Source organism: Leopardus geoffroyi, chromosome C3 (genome assembly GCF_018350155.1).
Source record: "Leopardus geoffroyi isolate Oge1 chromosome C3, O.geoffroyi_Oge1_pat1.0, whole genome shotgun sequence".
Taxonomy (NCBI): Eukaryota; Metazoa; Chordata; class Mammalia; order Carnivora; family Felidae; genus Leopardus; species Leopardus geoffroyi.
In genome coordinates, this window is record NC_059338.1 from 51,500,624 (window position 1) to 51,521,400 (window position 20,777).

The 20,777-nt window shown below is 35.2% G+C and overlaps 1 protein-coding gene across 5 annotated transcripts in view; it reads left to right on the forward strand.

Annotated features, from left to right (window-relative positions):
• The window catches only part of COP1 (COP1 E3 ubiquitin ligase), a 257,893-nt gene that overhangs the window by 148,928 nt on the left and 88,188 nt on the right, over positions 1-20,777 (forward strand). For all 5 annotated transcript variants that reach the window (XM_045452820.1, XM_045452818.1, XM_045452822.1 and 2 more), the window contains exon 15: positions 11,949-12,065. In XM_045452820.1, coding sequence (XP_045308776.1) covers positions 11,949-12,065 — 117 coding nt within the window. The remainder of the gene's footprint in view (positions 1-11,948; positions 12,066-20,777) is intronic.

The following is a 20,777-nucleotide window of genomic DNA, read 5'->3' on the forward strand; positions in this document are numbered from 1 at the left end:
TTATAAATATATAAATAAATAAATTTATATATAAATAAATATAAATATATTTATATATAATAAATTTATAAATAAATAAATATAAATATATTTATATATATAATAAATTTATAAATAAATAAATAAATTTATATATAAATAAATATATATATTTATATAAATAAATATATATAAACATATAAATAATTATTATAATTTATAAATATATATTTAAATTTTGTTTCAACAAACTTGCCAAAAGTCTCTCTTTATTTTTAAGAGATTATGTTTGGAGATTCCAAACTGGAGGGCCAGGCATGTCAGCAGAGTTGTAGAGGCCACTTTTAGGCAACAGACTTGAGCAGTGGAAAACTTGTATCATGTAAAAGGTCCCACAGTGACTGCTGGGCTGAATGCAAACAGGCTTATTAGGCAACCCACCTCAAAATAGCCACAAGCTCTAATTGACCAATGGACTACTTACAATCAGGCACAGTTACCAAAAAAGGAAAATGCTATGTGTTCTAATACCTCCCCATTGCCCCCATAACTACAACCCCCCACCAGTGCCTTCTGGTAGATAGCCTCTCCTTTGCTGTCCTGCCTGCTGCTTCCTTGCAGTGTATTTAAGACACCTCTGTCATTTTTATTCTGTCTTGGGTGAACTCTTTCACTGCCCGTGCCACTGACTTCCACCTGATCTGGTTGCCCCACGAGAGCCACTAATCCTTTTTTGTTTCCAAAGTGTGTCCATTTCTTTTTTTCTTTTCTTTTTCTTTCCTTCCTACTTTCTCTTGTTTTGTTGTACTTGCAAGAATTTGCAGAATGATGGTGTATACAGTGGTGACAGCAAACATACTTGCCTTGTCCTGATCTTGTGGGGAATGCTTATAGTCTTTCAACATTAATAGGATGTTTTTACGGTTAGGCTTTTATTGGACATGTTTTTTCAGGTTAAGGAAATTCTCTTCCCTGTTTGCCAGGAATATTTATCATGAACGGATGTTGAATTTTATCATGATTTTTCTGTATCTCTTGAGATGATTATATTGTGTTTCTTCTTTTTTTTCTTAATGTCCTGAGCTATAATGATCTATTTTCATATCTTGAAGTAGAGTTATATTCCCAGGACAAACCTCATTTTGGCCATGATGTATTATCTCCTTTCTGTATTGCTATGTTTGAGTTGCTGAATTAATTTTTTAAAAATATTTTTGCATCTATATTCATGAGGGGGTATTGGCCTTTAGTTTTCTATTCTTATAAATTTTGTTGTGGCTTTTGTGTCAGGATAATGGTGGCCTCGTAAAATGATTTCTCTTGTTTTGTGGGAGGTAGAGATGGAAGTGATTATTTAGAATTACTGTTGTTTGGTTCATAAATCTTCCATATAATTTGTCATTGAGGCTTTCTGGGCCTGCAGTTTTCTTTGTTTGAAGGTTTTAACTAAGAATTTATTTTTTTGTAATTGAGGTATAGTTGACACACCATGTTCCATTAGTTTCAGCTGTACAACATGGTGGTTCAACATCTTTATGTTACGTTGTGCTCACCACAAAGGTAGCTACTGTCACTTGTACGATGCTATTACAGTCCCATTGACTATGTCCCTTGTGGTATAGCTTTTATCCCTGTGACATAAGAATTTAATTCTTTACTGGATGTAGGACTATTCAGTTCATCTGTTTCTTCTTGAATGAGCTTTGGTAGTTTATATCTTTCTGGAACTGGTATTTTGTGTTCTCTCTCTGATCTATTATTTATGTATTTAGGTCAGTGTGGCATTAAGTGTATCAATTTTAATCTTTTTCAAATATCTAACTTTTGATTTTATTTTCTTTTGTTAGTTTTAGTTTCGTTTTGATGTTTGTTCATTAACTTTTCTTCATTACCTTTTAAAATTTGCTTCAAGTGGGATTTCCTTTTTTACTGTTTTGTCGAGGTTGAGATTTATGTCACTGATTTGAGCCTTGTATCTTTTCTAATATAAATATTTTCTGGTATATATTTCCCTTTAAGCACCACTTCAGCTGATCCCTCAAATTTTCATATAATGTATCTACTTGTTCATTCACTTTTAAAAGTACATCTGATTTCTTTTGTGTTCTCGTGTTTAGCTAAGAATTATTTTTAAATGTGTTTTGACGTTCCCAACTTTGCTTAAAGTTTTCAGAAATCTTTCGGTTTTTGATATATAGCTTAATTCTAGTAAGAGAACATATTTTATATAACTTTCTTTTCTTTTTTTCTTTTTTTTTTTAATGTTTTATTTAGTGTTTTTGAGAGAGAAAGAGACAGAGTGCAAGCTGGGGAGGGGCAGAAAGAGAGAGGGAGACACAGAATCTGAAGCAGGCTCCAGGCTCTGAGCTGTCAGCACAGAGCCCGATGCAGGGCTCAAACCCACAAACTGTGAGATCATGACCTGAGCTGAAGTCGGACGCTTAACCGACTATGAGCCACCCAGACGCCCCTAACTTTAATTCTTTTAGATTTGTTATGATTTCTTTTATGGTCTAGAATATGATCTGCCTTGGTAAATATCCAGGTGCATTGAAAAGATTCTGTAGTTTCCATTGGAGTGTTCTGTGAGTTTCATTTAGATCAAACTTGATAGTTTTTTTTTTTTTTTTTTTTTGGTTTTCTGTATTTTTGCTCTGTGTGTGTGTGTTTTGTCTCCTTGTTCTATTGATTATTAGGAATGTTGAAATCTGGGGGGCACTCGGGTGGCTCAGTTGGTTGAGTGTGTGACTTCATCTCGGGTCATGATCTCACAGTTTGTGGATTCGGGCCCCACATCGGTCTCGCTGCTGTGAGCGCAGAGCCTACTTTGGGTCCTCTGACCCCTTCTCTCTCTCCCCACCCCTGCTTGCATTCTCTCTTAAAAATAAATACAAATATTTAGGGATTCCTGGGTGGCTCAGTTGGTAAGCGTTCCATGTCAGCCCAGGTTGTGATCTCACAGTTCATAGGTTCAAGCCCCTGTGTCCGGCTCTGTGCTGACAGCTCAGAGCCTGGAAGCTGCTTCTAGTTCCGTGTCTCCCTCTCTATCTGCCCCTCAGCCACTCATTCTCTGTCTTTCCCTCTCTCTGTCAAAAATAAATAAACATTAAAAATATTAAAAATAAATAAAAATATTTTAAAAAAAGAATGTTGAAATATGATTTTATTTCTACTTTTGGTTATGGAAGACTATTATTTTGCCTCTGTTTTTTGTTTGTTTTGATTTTTTTGAAGTGGTATTGTTAGGGTCTTAAGCATTTATAATTATTATCTTGGTGAATTGACCCTTTTCTCAGTATATAATGTTGCTTTTTATCCCTGAATCCCTTTTTATTCTTCTGAATCTATTTTGTTAGGTATTCATCAAAGCAGTAATCTCTTTTTCCTTTCCTCTGAGATTCCAATTATATGTTAGACCTTCTCATTTTGTCTTACAGGTCCCCTTGACTCTGTTCTTTTGATATCAATATCTTTTCTCTTCTTTACATTAAGTAGTTTCTGTGTTCTTTTGGACTCTTATCCTTTTATCTTCAGTTTGATACTGATTGAGTTCAGTGACTTATGCAAGTTACTGTATTTTTCCTAAAATTTTCATTTGATTCTTATTTTATAGTTCCTGTATTTATACTCAGTATTTCTGTCTCTATTAATTTTAAATGTATTTACCTTTTACCCCCATGGAGCACAGTTACAGTAGTTGCTTTAAAATCTGTTGCCTAATTCCAACATCTAGATTTTACAATTGGTTTTTGTTGATGGTATGTTCATTTGAAAAGTTTTCACATTTTCCTGGATTTGTACCGGGTAATTGATGGGTTGTATCTTGGGCATTTTGAATATTATATTTTGTAAGACTCTGGGTTCTGTTCAGATTATCTGGAGAATATTTTTTGTTTCCTTTTGTTTAGGTAGGTGATCGGCGGTTTAGATTCCATCTTGCTTTCTGTATGAGTGATAGTTAAATTGCCAGGGTGGTTTTCAAACCTCTGCTGTGCTGCGTTGGTTTGTTTCATTCATACGCCATTCAGGGGTTAATCTGGAAATTGAGTTGTCTTTTCAGTTGTAGTTCAATGCACAAGGCTTTGTGTCCATCTTGCACATATAAGACTTAGGCCTGTTCATACACAGAATGTGGGATCTTCTCCAGTGCTTTCCTTTCCAGGTTCCTCCCACACTCTTTGTCTCCCTTTTTTACTGAGGCTTTACCAAGAAAGTTGGGGTTTCTCTACAGATGAGTTACTCCTTTTTATGACCACAGAAATGGAGTTTGTGTGGGAATATTAGCCTGCCATACTGCTGTAGCTCTGTGATGGAAGCCCACCATGGGGAAAAGTTGGGAGAGAACAAGAATAAAACAAAAGAAAAAATAAAGATTACTCTCAACCCTGTGACTTGCAGAAATGCCTTTTACCAATCATATGGTCAGAAACACAGGGATTTTCCTCAGTTTTTGCTGATTGAGTTCTGGCTTTGGCTTGCATGGGAGAAAAGAAATGGTACTCTCACTCCTGTTTTGGTTACTTCTTTTAAATTTTGAATTTCCTTTCCATAATGACTGTTTTTCCTTACTTTTCAGATTCCTCAGACATTTCCTTTTAGTTTTTGATATTGTCCTCTGAGTAAACTCACAGTGAGAGAAATTGGCTACAGTGGGCTTACTCTGCCTTGGTTGGTACTAAAAGTCCCAAATGCATTACGCCCATCTCAAAATATTTAGTGTTGTGTAAATGTATTTATCACTCTTTGTTTGGTGATTTTTTTTATTGCTTGTAAGATACTGCCTTTGTGATTATAGTAAGAATACTTTAAATTCCTTTCATGTATTTAACACATTTATTTATTATTAGCATTTTAAATGTTTGATACTTTTTAACATTTTATATATTTTGTATTTAGTAATATCCATTTGTTAATGGATATTATTTTTTCAAACCATAAATATTGAGACCTTATAAATGATATTTTTTGTATTCATGCTGTTACTTATTTAATGCTGTGTATTTTTAAAGTAGTTTACTTTCAAATACATATGCACATACTTGTATGTTAAACAAGTTAATGTTAAATATGAATGTAGTAGGCTTATAGATTCAGTTTTGCTGTGTAGCAAGTTAATCAGAAAAGAATGTTAAGAACTAATTTTAAGTTATTTAGGAGAAATAGGCTTTTCTTTTTAAATACATAAACTAAGAATCATTTGCAATGAGTTATCTTACTGAATTAGAATTAACACATTCTTTAAAGTTTTTTTTTATCCCCAAATATGAATTTGAAGGGTAATAGCACTATTTACAGGTTCTTATTTATTCCAGATTTTCATAGCTGCATACGTTAATGTGAAAGTGATGAATTTGAAATCTTGACAAATTAAAAAAATAATTTCAGTTAACTCATACTAAATGAAATACTTTTTATCAAAGGACTAAAAAATATAACTGCAACATAGTAAATAGTATTATCATAAGTAGTATTATCTGTCTTATAACTTTAGGTAGTTACCTTTTCTAAAAGTTATAACTTTACTAAGTGGAATATCTCCTTTATCTAAACGAAGTTCAAAGGCTTATGTTAGCATCCCAAATGGCCCAGTGACCTTCTGTCCTGGCACCCCCGTGCTTGTGTAATTCCCTTCCTCCCCATTATTCCATTCTGTGTGATTGGTAAAGTACCACAGAAGTGAAGGTATGTCACTTTTTTTTTTTTAAGTTACTTTATTTATTTTTGAGGGGTGAAGGAGACTATGCGCGGGACAGTGCAAAAGAGCAGGGGAGGGGCAGAGAGGGAGAGAGAATCCCCAGCAGGCTGCGTGAGCCTGCTGTGAGCGCAGAGCCCGACTTGGGGCTTCAGCCCGTGAGCCGTAAGATCATGACCTGAGCCAAAATCAAGAGTCAGACACTCAACTGGCTGAGCCACCCAGTGGTATGTCACTTCTGAAATTAGTTCATATAAAACATTTAGCCTTTATCTTCATTTGGGTCCATGAGGAGACGCTAGCAGTATTGTCACAAGCCCATATTATGGGGAACTGAATCACATGCCAAGAGCCATGTTGAGGGACTGAGCTTGAAAGCAGATCCTCAAGTTCAGCTGCATGGAGACCTCTTATCCTGGAGACTCTGAGCAAAAACCACCCAGCTGAGCTGCTCAGAGATTCCTGACAATCAGAAACTGTGCAACAGCAAACTTTGCTGTTTTAAGTTGCTGAGTACTGGGGCAGTTGGCTGTACAACAACAATAGGTAACTAATATAACAAAGCCTGTTTTCTCTATTTGATCAAGTTGAAAAGAAAAACTTGAGGGTAAATCAGTATTGGCAAAGTACACATCTTTGTGTCTAGTCTTTCATATTTTTAAATAGATTTATAATATAGTGCTGCATATGTCCCTCAGGTTTTCTGTAGTGTTTGGTGAAACAGCACCATCCCTTTTTGCTCATTGTGTTTTCTGTAGTGTGTAGGCAGTGGCTCAGAAGTGGTTCAAGAGTAGGGGATATCAAATGTATTCATAGTTGCACTGAAGACAGGCTTTTTTTTTTTTTTTTTTTTTACTGTGTCAAACACCCACCGGTGCCTGTTTTCTCCTTCTCCTCTTCCTCCTCCTCCTCCTCCTCCTCCTCCTCCTCCTCCTCCTCTTCTTCTTCACGAATTCCTTTTTAGAAGTTTTGGTGCAAACAGACATGCAAAGAAGCTCTGAAACATAAATCCTGCATATTGGAATTGGTGTTGACGTTATTATAGATATTCAATGTTTTCTAGTTTTGGAAAAATAATTTTGAACAAAAGTACTTGGAGACTGTTTAACTCTTATTTTAAAAATTAATAGATGATAAACTATACTGATCTTCTAGGGTAGTTGGGTTTTTAAAAATTGAGTATTTTTTAATGGGATTTAAGATTCAGATGATACTTAGAAAAAACTTTACTTCTTAACTTTAATCAAACTTGTAATAAAATATATAGGTTTAAGTAACAAGTTCACTTCCTAAAGCCAGCTAGGTAGTATTCAGAACAAGTTTGTTTTTATTTTTAGCCTCCTACGTTGCAACATGGTTGTTCTGGCAGTCACTATTTTGATGTTTTAAGGAAGTTCAAAGAAGACTTATATACATAAGTGAAGTGTGTTTGTCTTAATTTCCTTAATTAGTTCTTCACCTTGAGGATGGAATTTTCTTTTAAATTCACTTTTACTTTTTCTTACAAAGTTTTCACACTAAATGATGAAGTTTTAAGTTTTGATGTTAAATGAAATTTTTACTATCATTCTCTTAAGGAGAAAGTAACAGGAGGCTTATTATTTTATTATTATTTTTTTAATGTTTATTTATTTTTGAGAGACAGGGAGAGACAGAATGTGAGCGGGGAGGGGCAGAGAGAGAGGGAGACACAGAATCTGAAACAGGCTCCAGGCTCTGAGCAGTCAGCACAGAGCCTGACGTGGGGCTTGAACTCACGAGCCATGAGATCATGACCTGAGCTGAAGTCAGCCGTTCAGCCAACTGACCACCCAGGTGCCCCACAGGAGGCTTATTATTATTGATTTACATGCTGTCTCTTTATTTTGAGTAAATGTCTTTATTTGAGTAAATGTCTCATTTACATTTGTTTTAGACGTTTTCTTCCAAACCTTTTGTTGATTTCTTCTACACTTTCTACTATTTTACTTTTTAATCTAGGATGCCATTTTAGGAATACTGGGTTAATTTTAATACTGTTTCATCTTATCTGTTCTAGTAGTTTTCTAGAACTCCTAATACAGCGTATCACAAAATGGCTGACTTGCACAACAGAGATTTATTCTCTCACCTTACTGGAGGCTAGAAGCCCAGAAATGAAGGTGTTGGCAAGGCCATGATCCCTCTGAAGGCTCTGGGGAAGACTCCTTCCTCGCTGTCTTCCTAGCTTCTGGTGGCTGGTAGCAGTCCTTCCATTTCCATTTCTTGACTTGTGGCTGCATCCAGTTTTTGCCTTCCTTGATACATGGCCTTTTGTACTTTGTACCTGTCTATCCAAGTCTCCTTCTTCTTATGAAGGTATCATTCATTGGATTTAGGGTCCATCCGAATCCAATATAACCTCATTTTAACTTGATCACATCTGCAAAGACCTTATTTACAAATTAAGTGACATTCAGAGGTACCCGGGGTTATGAATACAACATATCTTTTTGGGGAACACAGTTTAACTCATAGCACCTGTATTGTTTAATAATCAGTAATAAAATAAAATGTATCATTTTTTATTTTCCTTTTCTAAGCTATAAATATTCACTATATCTTTATTTTAAGCCTTAGTTATTGTTATAGCTTAGTTATATTGGATTCTAATATCTTTCATATTGAAAATTGTAATTATGATGTTTACCATTGTGACTTATTGATTGATTGATTTAAATTTTAATTAGTTAATATAACAGTGCAATATTGGTCTCAGGAATTAGGTGATTCATCACTTACATACAACACGAAGTGCACATCACAAGTGCCCTCCTTAATTAATACCCATCATCCATCTAGCCCATCTCCCATTCACCTCCCTCTGTCAACTGTCATCATTAAGAGCCTCTTGTGGTTTGTTTCCTGCTTTTCTTCCCTCGCCCTTCATATGTTGTTTTGTTTCTTAAGTTCCGCCTATAAATGCAATCATATTGTATTTGTCTTTCTCCGAGTGACTTATTTCACTTAACATAATACATTCTAGCTCCATCCAAGTCATTGCAAATGGCAAGATTTCATTCTTTTTGATGGCTGAGTAATATTCCATTTCATATATACCATATTTTCTTTATCCGTTTTTCAGTTGAGTATTTGGGGTCTCTCCATAGTTTGGCTGTTGTCATTGTGACTTAGTTTTAAAATGTTAATGATTACGTCATTCAGAAAATTACCATAAAATAAAAAGAGACTTTCCAATTTAAATGTCATTTTGTTCTAGCTCATTATACTTACTTATATTTAATTCTCATAAAACACTGATCTGTAACCTTTGTTTATAAAGGGTTTAGTGATTAGTATAAGTGGGATTATGGGAACAGTAGGTGCTCCATGAATATTTGTTGTAGATTAACTTCCGCGTGCTACATTGTTAAGGTACAGTTCTACCACTGGATATTCTAACCTATAAATGCTATATTTGACTTGTAGACTTTTACATTCAGCTAGCCATTTTATCTCAGAATTGTGTATCTTAATTGCCTGGACAGTTATATATTAATTGAAATAGCACATGATTCCTATTAGAAAATAACATGAAAGAAATAAAGTATTACTATTTAAAACTCTTACTCTTTTATTTCAATATTGTGTGTCTTATTTTTCTCTTAGAGGGCTAATAAATTCATTAGGGTGTAAATAACTTTTTTAATGGTTAATTTTTATTCTGACAGTCCACATATTAAGAAATGCTCTGTGGAATTCCACTCATAAGAAGTAAATTATTCACACAGAGAAAATCTCTATTCTTAGGAAGTACCATTTTTTACCTTATTTTTTTTTTTACTCCTATTACCATATTAGCATTCCTGAATGGATTTTAGAGGCATCTGGGTGGCTAGTCAGTTAGCATCTAACTCTTGATTTTGGCTCAGGTCATGATCCCAGGGTGGTGGGTTCAAGCCCCGCATCTGGCTCCTTGCTAAGTGTGGAGTCTGCTTGGGAGTGTCTTTGTCTCTCTCTCTCTCTCTCTCTCTCTCTCTCTCTCTCTCTCTCTCTCACTCTCTCTCTCCCCCTCCCTCTCTCCCTCTCTCCCTCTCTCTTCCCCCCCTTCCTCCCCCTCCCTCCTTTTTTCCCCCCTCCCTCTCTCCTTCCCTCTGTCCCTCTCCCCTGCTCATGCTCACTCTCTCTCTCAAAAATGAAATAAAATATTTAAAAAAGATTCTAAAATTTTACTCTATCCTAATACTAGTTTTCATCCCTAAACGTACTCTGGAGTCACCCAACGAGCTTATAAAAAGAAAAAAAACAATACCTAATGGGGTGCGTGGGTGGCTCAGTCGGTTAAGTGATTATCAACTCTTAGTGTTGGCTCAGGTCATGATCTTATGGTTTGTGGGTTCGAGCCCTGTGTTGGGCTCTGCACTGACAGTTTGGAGCCTGCTTGGGTTTCCCTCCCTCCCTCCTTCTCTCAAAATAAATAAATAAATAAACCTAAAAAAATTTTAAACACAGCAATACCTGGACCCTAACTGGGTATTGTTCAGCATGGGACATTGGTGCCCACTGAAAAGATGGATAGGAAGATTTTTGTTGTTATCATTAATGTTTATTATTAGTTGTGATGTGCAACCAGTATTGTAACCAATATTTTGAAAATCTATTTTCTTTGTGTATTCTATTGTCTATAAAGACATTTATTTTTTATTTAAAAAAAATTTTTTTTTTTTAATTTTTAAAAAAAAAATTTTTTTTTCAACGTTTATTTATTTTTGGGACAGAGAGAGACAGAGCATGAACGGGGGAGGGGCAGAGAGAGAGGGAGACACAGAATTGGAAACAGGCTCCAGGCTCTGAGCCATCAGCCCAGAGCCCGACGCGGGGCTCGAACTCACGGACCGCGAGATCGTGACCTGGCTGAAGTCGGACGCTCAACCGACTGCGCCACCCAGGCGCCCCGACATTTTTGTTTAAAAACAATATGATGAGGGCACCTGGGAGGCTCAGTCAGTTGCGCGTCTGGCTCTTGATTTTGGCTCAGGTCATGATCCTCATGGTCATGATCAAGCCCCCTTTCAGGCTTTGCACTGGGCATGGAGCCTCTCTCTTACTTTCCCTCTGCCCCTCCCCTGCTCACCTGCATATGTGCCCTTTCTTTCTCTCTCTTTTGTAAATAAATAAAATATGATATGATATGATATAATGATAGATGCTCTGGTACCTTACAAGACAACAGCTCACCTTTCTGTTTCTGCTTTCAGATCTGACTTGCTCTAATTAGTCAGCTTGCCATTCCTTAATCATGATAAATCTCAGTATATACCATTGGAATAGACTGAATATCAAATATTGAAACAAATATTTAAAGTTTAGCTAAATAATTTAGTAACATTACTTTAAACATACTTATGTAACTGAGTTCCTATATAAAATTGAAAAATCATGAAATTCTTTTTTTTTTTTTTTAATGTTTATTTGAAAGGGAGCATGAGTGAGTGAGGGGTAGAGAGGGAGAGGAAGAATCCCATGTAGGCTCCACACTCAACACAGAGCCCAACTTGGGGCTCAATCCCATGACCATGAGATCTTGACCTGAGCCGAAATCAAGAGTGAGACGCTTAAATAATTGAGCCACCCAGGTGCCCCTAAATCATGGAATTCTCACTTGAAAGATAAAATAAGAACTGCTTCTAGGTAGTTTAAATGGCATTTGTATTCTGATATATGTAATACATATATGACTCTGTGTGTGTGTGTGTGTGTGTGTGTGTGTGTGTGTGTGTGTGTGTGTAGGAGTGGGTGACTATATGACTCCTCTTCCAACCTGTGACACTTTTGAGAAACACACACACACACACACACCATTTTTTTTAAAGTAGGCTCCATGCCCAAGGTGGGGCTTGAACTCACAACCCTGACATCTGGAGTCACATGCTCTACCCAGTGAGCCAACCAAGTACCCTACCCGCCCCCCCCCCCCCCCCCCCACACACACTGTTTAAAGAATACTAAAACAAATACACATGTATCTCCATATTGCTTGTTTTACCCCTGTCTTTTATGCCTTAGATATGGGATCATGTTACTTCTCAGCATACACTGATTTTCTGTTGTTTTCTGACTTTGAAACTATGCTCTCGGTTTCAGTATATTGTTTTATTATGCAGTCATGCAGTTTAAACAGTATTGGTCCTCATAAACTAAAATGCTTTGGAATAGTATGAAAAGGCAACTGTAGAAATAAGCTAACTTTCTAGTTTATAGAAGCATTTGCTAATGCATTGTTTAATTCTTTTTATTTTTATTTGTCCTTTACTCTTAGTGAAGCTATGGTCTACCAACCTAGACAACTCAGTGGCAAGCATTGAGGCGAAGGCTAACGTGTGCTGTGTTAAATTCAGCCCCTCTTCTAGATACCATTTGGCTTTCGGCTGTGCAGGTAAGAAATTAGAGCAGTTTTATCTTCTTTTGATGTTGGTTGAGTATTGTGGCTAGGATAAAAGACCGTATTTTAAAATGAATAACTTTCCTTATAGGTTTAAATTTTGTTTTTGTTATCAGACTCTAAGTTAGAAGTATGCATTGTGCCATCATTACTCATTTATGCTGTGCTTTAATTTCAGTATTCTGTCACCCACGTTTAATACATAAAGTTGGGTTTGTTGATTCTTTTTGTTCCTCTAAGTCTTTGTATGCATGAACTAATGCTTATTCACAAACTTAGGTCATAATGATGTTTAAATGATTAAGTTATATTGTATAGACACAGGAATCCATTTTTAATTAAAGGAAATCTATTCATTCGTTCAACAATTTTGTGTGTATACATACACACACACGCAAGCACACACGCATATAGTACTGTGCACAAAGCACCCATATAGGGATAGTGAATAAGATAAAATCTTGTATCATGGAATGCATGGTAACACAGGAAGTACTCAAAAGCATGTTAGCTGTTAATATCATAGCAAAGAATTTTTTGATAACATCTTTTTCTTAACTAGGGTGACCAACTGTCTGGCTTTGCCAGCCCTAGTTTATACTTATACTGTTATAATTAATATTAGTGCCTTCTTTTCATTTTCAGAAGTGTAATGGATTGGAAGATAAATCATTGCCTTACTCCTTTGTCTTTTGTATCTGTCCCCCCCCCCCCCTTAAATATTTGCTAAAACAAAACACCTATAATTTAACTTCTGCATTAGGAAATCTTGATTTTTTTATTGATAATCTCAGTTTTTTTTTTAATAAAGATGAGCTTAGCACCATATCATGAACACAGAATCACCCTTTAAAAAAAAGAAAAGCACAATTAAATCTTATTTATGATACCTTTTCCTTATTTCCACTTATTATTTATTCACTTATATACTGACATAATTTCATTATTAGATTCTAGTAAGTTATGGTCTAACATGTATATGTAGGTAGAATTCTCTATTAGCATACAGAATTTTCCTTGTTAAATCCTTTTTCTACCACTGATTATGCAAGTTGGTTAACTCATCTCCCCAAGTCTCTTGGACTTAATGGAGATAGTCCTATCTTATGGGGATTATGAAAGGAAGATGGTATATGTAAAGCTCTTACAAGATGGTACTCAATAATTGTTATTTTCATTTTTAATATTTTATCATGCATTTATTGAAAACAGTTTTACTGTTATCTTATATTTTATATATACATTAACCGTTGGCCATAATTTATGACTAGAAGTTTTTATCAATATTTAGTATGTACAGATGCCAGATAGGAATATTTTCAAATGTTTTCCTTCCTGGTAAAGGGAAACCTACCTTATTTTATTATTTGATTTAATTAATTAATTATTTTTTTTTTAAGAGAAAGTGGTATCCCCCCCTTTTTTAAAATTTTTATTTATTTTTGAGAGACCGAAAGGAGGGGAGAGAGAGAGACAGAGTGTGAGTAGGGGGAGGGCAGAGAGAGAGGGAGACACAGAATCTGAAGCAGGCTCCAGGCTCAGAGCTGTCAGCACAGAGCCTGACGTGGGGCTTGAACTCATGAACCACAAGATCATGACCTGAGCCAGATTTGGACGCTTAGCCAACTGAGCCACCCAGGTGTCCCTATTATTTTATTTTATTTTTTAAAGTTTATTTATTTAAGTGGTCTCTACACCCAATGTGGGGTCAAACTCACAACCTTGAGATGAAGGATTGCATGCTCTTCTCACTGAGCCAACCAGGTGTTCCTAGGGAAACCTACATTCATTCATTCACATCCAAGTTAGTTAGCATATAGTGCAACAATGATTTCAGGAGTAGATTCCTTAATGCCCCTTACCCATTTAGCCCACCCTCCTCCCACAACCCGTCTAGCAACTGTTTTTTCTCCTTAAGAGTCTCTTATGTTTTGTCCCCTTCCCTGTTATATATTTTTTTGCTTCCTTTCTTTTATGCTCATCGTTTTGTATCTTAAATTCCTCATGAGTGCAGTCATATGATATTTGTCTTTCTCTGACTAATTTCGCTTCGCATGATACCCTCTAGTTCCATCCACGTAGTTGCAAATGGCAAGATTTCATTCTTTTTGATTGCCGAGGAATACTCCATTGCGTGTGTGCGTGTACACACCACATCTTCTTTTTTTTTTTTTTTTTTTTTTCAACGTTTATTTATTTTTGGGACAGAGAGAGACAGAGCATGAACGGGGGAGGGGCAGAGAGAGAGGGAGACACAGAATCGGAAACAGGCTCCAGGCTCTGAGCCATCAGTCCAGAGCCTGACGCGGGGCTCGAACTCACGGACCACGAGATCGTGACCTGGCTAAAGTCGGACGCCTAACCGACTGCGCCACCCAGGCGCCCCAACATCTTCTTTATCCATTCATCCATCGATGGACATTTGTGCTCTTTCCATACTTTGGCTGTTGTTGATAGCACTGCTATACAGGTTGTGGTGCATGTGCCCCTTAGAAACAGCATACCTGTATTAGGGAAACCTGCTTTTAAAAATGCTTTGCTGTCTGGCAGGCAGTTTGCTACTACTGTTTTAAAATTTCATGTAGTTCTTACTTAATTTTTGCATTTAATTTTCCATGTATGCTTTAAGATTTATATTTTTCCAATTCTAGAAAAATTCTTTTGGGATTCTCTTCTGAATTACATTGTATTTACTTGTTAATTTTGGAACCACTGGCCTTATTAAGATAGTATATCTTCCCACATAGTTAGAAGGGGTATTTTTCTGTTTGTTTGGATTATTTTCTATCCTACAGTGAGATTTTACAGTTTATTTCATTTAGGCTTAAGGTTTTTCTGGTTAACTTTTTTCTATGTAGATTATAATTTTGGTACCATTTTGTTTTTTTATTTTATTTTTTAACAGTTTATTTGTTTTTGAGAGAGAGAGAGTGTGAGCAGGGGAGGGGCAGGGAGAGAGGGAGACACAGAATCTGAAGCAGGCTTCAGGCTCTGAGCTGTTAGTACAGAGCCTGATGCGGGGCTTGAACTCACGAACTGTGAAATCATGACCTGAGCCGAAGTCAGACGCTTAACTGGTGGAACCACCCAGGCGCCCCATTTTTTTGTTACTGTTTTAAATAAAATACTTTTTCCATTCCTTATTTTTAAGTACTGTTTCTAAGAGTAGATAGAAACTTTTGATATTTGGATATTTGTATTATATGTAGGCACCTATTAAATTTTTTTTAATTAAATCTAGTACCTGTTTAGTACAGTCTTTGAGCTATCCATTTATACTTGATAGTAACCAAATGATACAATGATACAAATACAACGGTATTTGTATTTCTTCTTTTTCAATGATTTATTGTATTCTCTTCTTACAAGGCAGTATTACATGATAACAGTGATAGTTCTTTTCTCCTCTATTTCACTTAGTTGACTGGGCTTCAGTCTTTTAAGGGTATCTACTTTTGGAAAGTAATCTTTATTAAATTCAAATAATTCATTTTACTGTTTCTTGGGAACAACTTATTATTTTATCAAATGCTTTTTTAGTCACAGTTGATAAACTCATATGGTTTAATTTGTTGATGTAATGGATGATGCATTTACGTTTTTGATATTGGATTATATTTGTATTTCTAGAATAAACCTTGCTTGAGCATAATGTGGAATTCTTTTGGCATATTGCTGCATTTATTGCTGGTATTTTTACACATGCAATCGTAAATTGGTATATAATTCGCTGTGTTTTTTCTTAACCATTTTAATCATTGTTTTATAATTCCTGGTATACAAGTCTTGAACTTGTCTTATTAAATTTATTCCCGAGTATGTTATTACTTTTATTTTTTGATACTTTTTTCAACATTTTTATTTAAATTCCAGTTAACATACAGTATTTTATTACTTTAAATATATTGTGAGTGGAATTGTTTTCTTAATTTTATTTTTAAATTTTGTTTGTTGCTAGAGCACAGAAATACAATTAATTTTTGCATATTGATCTTGCATCCTGCAATTGTACTGCTCTTTTGTATTTTTTTCTCTTAGTTTTATTGTGGATTTTTTTGGGATTTTCTACATTTGGGATTCATGCTATCTATGGATTAAAGTAATTTTATTTCTTCCTTTACTATGTTAATGTCTTTTTGCTTATTTGCATGAGCTTCAAGCTCATGTACAATGTTGAATGGAAGTGGCAGAAGGACTTCCTTACCTTATAGGAAAGTATTCAGTCCGTCACAATTAGGTATGATATTTGCTGGGAGATTTTTGTAGATACCCTTTATCAAGTTGATTAGTTTTCTGTTCCTAGTTTGCTAAGAGTGTTTATTATGAAAGAGTTTTGGATTTTGTCAAATGTTTTTTCTCTGTCTACTGAGATGATCTTGTAGTTTATGTCCTTAATTTAATAATATGTAATAGTTCATTATTGTTATTTTTGTCTTGAATGTTAAACCACCCTTCCATTCCTGGGAAAAAAATCTCTCATAGCTGTAGTGTAAAATCCTTTTTATATGTTGCAGGATTGAGCTTGCTAATATTTTAAGTGTTTTTTGGATATTTGTAACTTTCTTGTGATGTTTTGTGGCTTTAATAGCGAAGAACTGTTGGCCTTATAGAATGAGTTGGGAAGTGTTTCTTTGTTTACTGAATAAGTTTGTAAAGCTTTGGTATTAATTTTTCTTTAAATATTTGATGAAATTTATCAGTGAAACCATCTGGACTTAGACTCCATGAGAATATTTTAAATTCCTAATTTAATTTCTTCTTATGAGTTTATTCAGATTTTCTCTTTTTCTCTTTCTTCTTGAAGTCATTTTTGGTAGTTGTTTCTAGGAATTTGTATGTTCAGTTTTTCTAATTTGTTGTGATAAAGGTGTTCATAATGTTCTCTTATAGTCCTTTTCATTTCTGTAGTTTAATTTCTATAATTCTGTAGTAACGTCCCTTCTTTGATTTCTAACTGGTCATTTGTGTCTTCTCTCTTTTTTCATTTTGGTAGGTCTAGTTTAATATTTGTCAGTTTATTTCAAGGGGTGTGTGTGTGTGTGTGTGTGTGTGTGTGTGTGTGTGTGGGAGAGAGATGCTTCACGCCAGAATGCCATATATTTCCACTGTTCTTTTTTTTTTTTTTTTTTTTTTAATTTTTTTTTCTTTTTTTTTTTTTTCAACGTTTATTTATTTTTGGGACAGAGAGAGACAGAGCATGAACGGGGGAGGGGCAGCGAGAGAGGGAGACACAGAATCGGAAACAGGCTCCAGGCTCTGAGCCGTCAGCCCAGAGCCTGACGCGGGGCTCAAACTCACGGACCGTGAGATCGTGACCTGGCTGAAGTCGGACGCCTAACCGACTGCGCCACCCAGGCGCCCCATCCACTGTTCTTAATGTTGTTAACTAAACTTACTTGTTGGAAGGGTTAGAGATCTGTAGGCTAAGCCTCTTATTGGGAGACCGGGAGAGCTGTTCTTTTTTTCTCATCCAATCGAGATTAGAATCTTTTGAGTTCATGAATGTTATGCCATTGCTATAATCAAAGGATCAGAAATCTTTCAGTGTAACTAATAAAAGCTGGAGACTGGATATTGTAATATTATATCAGAAAACCTTTATTTACAGTGATGCTCATTGCAACAGAAATATCCAAAGCAGAATGATCACCGACTTGCTACCTTTCAGATCTTACATAAGTGCATCCTAGTGCTGGAAACTAATTCACATCTGGAAGCACAACTACAAGAGGATCTGGGCAATGTAGTTATAACATTCCATCCTCCATAGACTTAAAAAAGATGGTGGAAATAGATGCCGATGTCATTGGCTCTATCCAGCACAATGCAGTTTCACATGACTGTAAGGAGTTATTTTTTCTGGCTTTGAAATAGGTGTTTAGTATCTGAGCAAGGCGTTAATGAATCCAGCAGTCCTTACTTTTTCAGTGCCTTTAATGTATTTTTTACTGATTGAAACATGCTTTTAATCTTAAAAGCTTGTATTACTTGAAAACAGTGACTGATGTTGCCTCATTTTCATTTAGAATTGTAGCATTTGTTAGAATATAGACTATTATCCAAATGTTTCTCTTTAAACTGTGAAACATCACTTTAGCCGTATCGTTTATTTTACCACTGAGAGAAGTACAGAGTCACATTCATGAGATTGCTTAATAAATATCATTTATGATGATGAATTTGACATTAGAAGTGGGCTGTACATTTTTAAACATTGCTTTTGAAGTTGCCAGAAATAGATAATGAGTAAGTACGCTACTCACCAACTACATTTTTACTCCCCTGTTGCAAAGGCACTGTGGATCCTACTTAGGTAGTGATGCATTGTGCTAATTCTAAGACGGTTCCCTGCCTGTCTTCATTTAGAGCTTATATTTCTATTTGGTACAAGTAATATATTTTTCTCTTTTACTTCATCATTTTGCTCTTTTACCTTTTATCATATTATAGAAAGATGTCTAGTTTGTTGTTTTTTTTAATGGAGAATATAGCATGAGAAATTTCTTGTGGTATACTAAATATTCACAAGTATTTCTTTTAAAATATCAAGTCCTAAGTCATGGTCCCGCTTGAAAATAGTAGACTAGGAATTTTAAACTACTTTTTTTGTGGTTAATATTGAGAACATGCTTTGAATCTTATTTTACACTATTTAAAACTCTTTTAAGCACTGAGATTATCTGAAGCATGTTTTTACCAGAAGAGAGGATAATAGTAAAAAAAAATTTTTTTTAACGTTTTTATTTATTTTTGAGAGAGAAACAAAAAGCACGAGCAGGGGAGGGGCAGAGAGAAAGGGATACAGAATCTGAAGCAGGCTTCAAACTCTGAGCTGTCAGCATACAGTGCGATGCAGGGCTCGAACTCGTGAACCACAAGATCGTGACCTCAGCTGAAGTCGGACACTTAACCGACTAAGCCACCCAGGTGCCACATTTTTAATGTATAGATGAAAGTGTTTATTAATTGTCTATTACTTGATTACTACATGATATTTTCTTATTGAGTATAAAAAGGTAGAAAAACTATTTTTCTTCAATCTATCTTCTCTAAAGCCAGTTTGGGACAGCATTGCAAGATTAAAGTAAGTTGAACTCCTAGCAGTCTGTGGTTTTAAGAGATCATCAGAGTTGCTTGCATACTAACCTGAAGTGTCTTGCAGTTTTTTAAACTGTAATTAGTATAACAGATAGGAAATATATATACTCTTAAGGCATTCTTTTTAAAGTAATAATAGTTTTTTTCCCCCTAGAAATTAGTGATATAAATCCATTTACTATAAATAGTAAGGTTACTATTCCGATTTAGGAGTGGCATTTGTGCGAATAATATATTCACTGGGAAGGTATACTGTTCGGAACAAACAGGAATTCTGAAATATCTTATTTAACTCTGTTGTCAATAAACAATTTTAGTTTTGGTTACTGTAAAGTCTTTGTTACTCTCAATAAGCTAAATAGTTCATATGCATAAACATACCATTTGTTTTCCATAAAGAAATGCTTTGTTTTCCGTACTCAAGATGAGCCCAGAATATAAGTGGGAAATTTGAGAGGAAATCCAAGTGGCTAATGAGCATATGAACATATGTCTAACTTCACTAACAATAGGGAAATTCAAGTAAAAACAATCAGGTAACATTTCCCATTTACTGTATAGTCCAAAATTAAAGATTACTGTTAGCATAAAAAGAATAAAGTAAGTTTAACCATAAAAAATCGTCCCTATTCAAATATTTTTGACCTACAAAAACACCAATTTCATATGATTCAACCAAGAAAAAGATGTTCCTTACAGCATTGCCTAATTAAAAAAAGTTCATCAATAAGAAAACAATATATATGATATAGTCATACAACGTAGTATTTTACGACAGTTAAAATATTGTTTTCTTATTTTTGATACTTTGTAGTTTTTGTGATTGGCGTAATAACTCAGTCTTCAAAAGGAAAAGATAACCTTTGTTTTTTGTTTTGTTGTTCTTGATAATTTATTTTTAAATACCTACGTATTACTTCCTTTACTGTGAAACTTTCAGTTGCTTCTTATTACTTAAAGAATAAATATAGATTCCTTTGCTTCCGTTCCAAACCCTCCATGATTGGCTTCAGTATTCCTTATATTTGACTCATGTCATTTACTCTGAAATTTTTCACTCAGAATTTTTATAAAGATTCTTCCACGCAGATTTCTTGAGTCTGAGTAAAGCTGTCTGAGGCTATCTGATATATGCATCTTCAGTGCTTATAATTGATGTGATCAGGGACCCCTGGGTGGCTCAGTCAGTTAAGCATCTGACTTGGACTCAGGTCATGATCTTGCCGTTCGTGAGTATGAGCCCCACGTCGGGCTCTGTGAGGACAGGTCAGACTGGAGCCTGCTTCAGATTCTGTGTCTGCCTCTCTCTCTGCCTTCCCCTGCTCACGCTCTGTCTCTGTCTCTCTCAATAAAGAATAAAACAATTTTTAAAAATTGATGTAATCCTTTAAAAATTGTGTATATTTAATTGTACAAATAGTACAAGATTATATCCTCACTCTCAACTTTCATATGTTACACATAAAGCTTAAGTTCTTCTTCACCAAGCATCCTTACACTGCCTCTTTACATGTACTGTTCTTAACAGTTTTACAGGTATCTCTCCACAGAGAGATAGATACAGCATTTCTTGAGGAGGAGGCCACTAAGCATTTTTTTATAGTACTT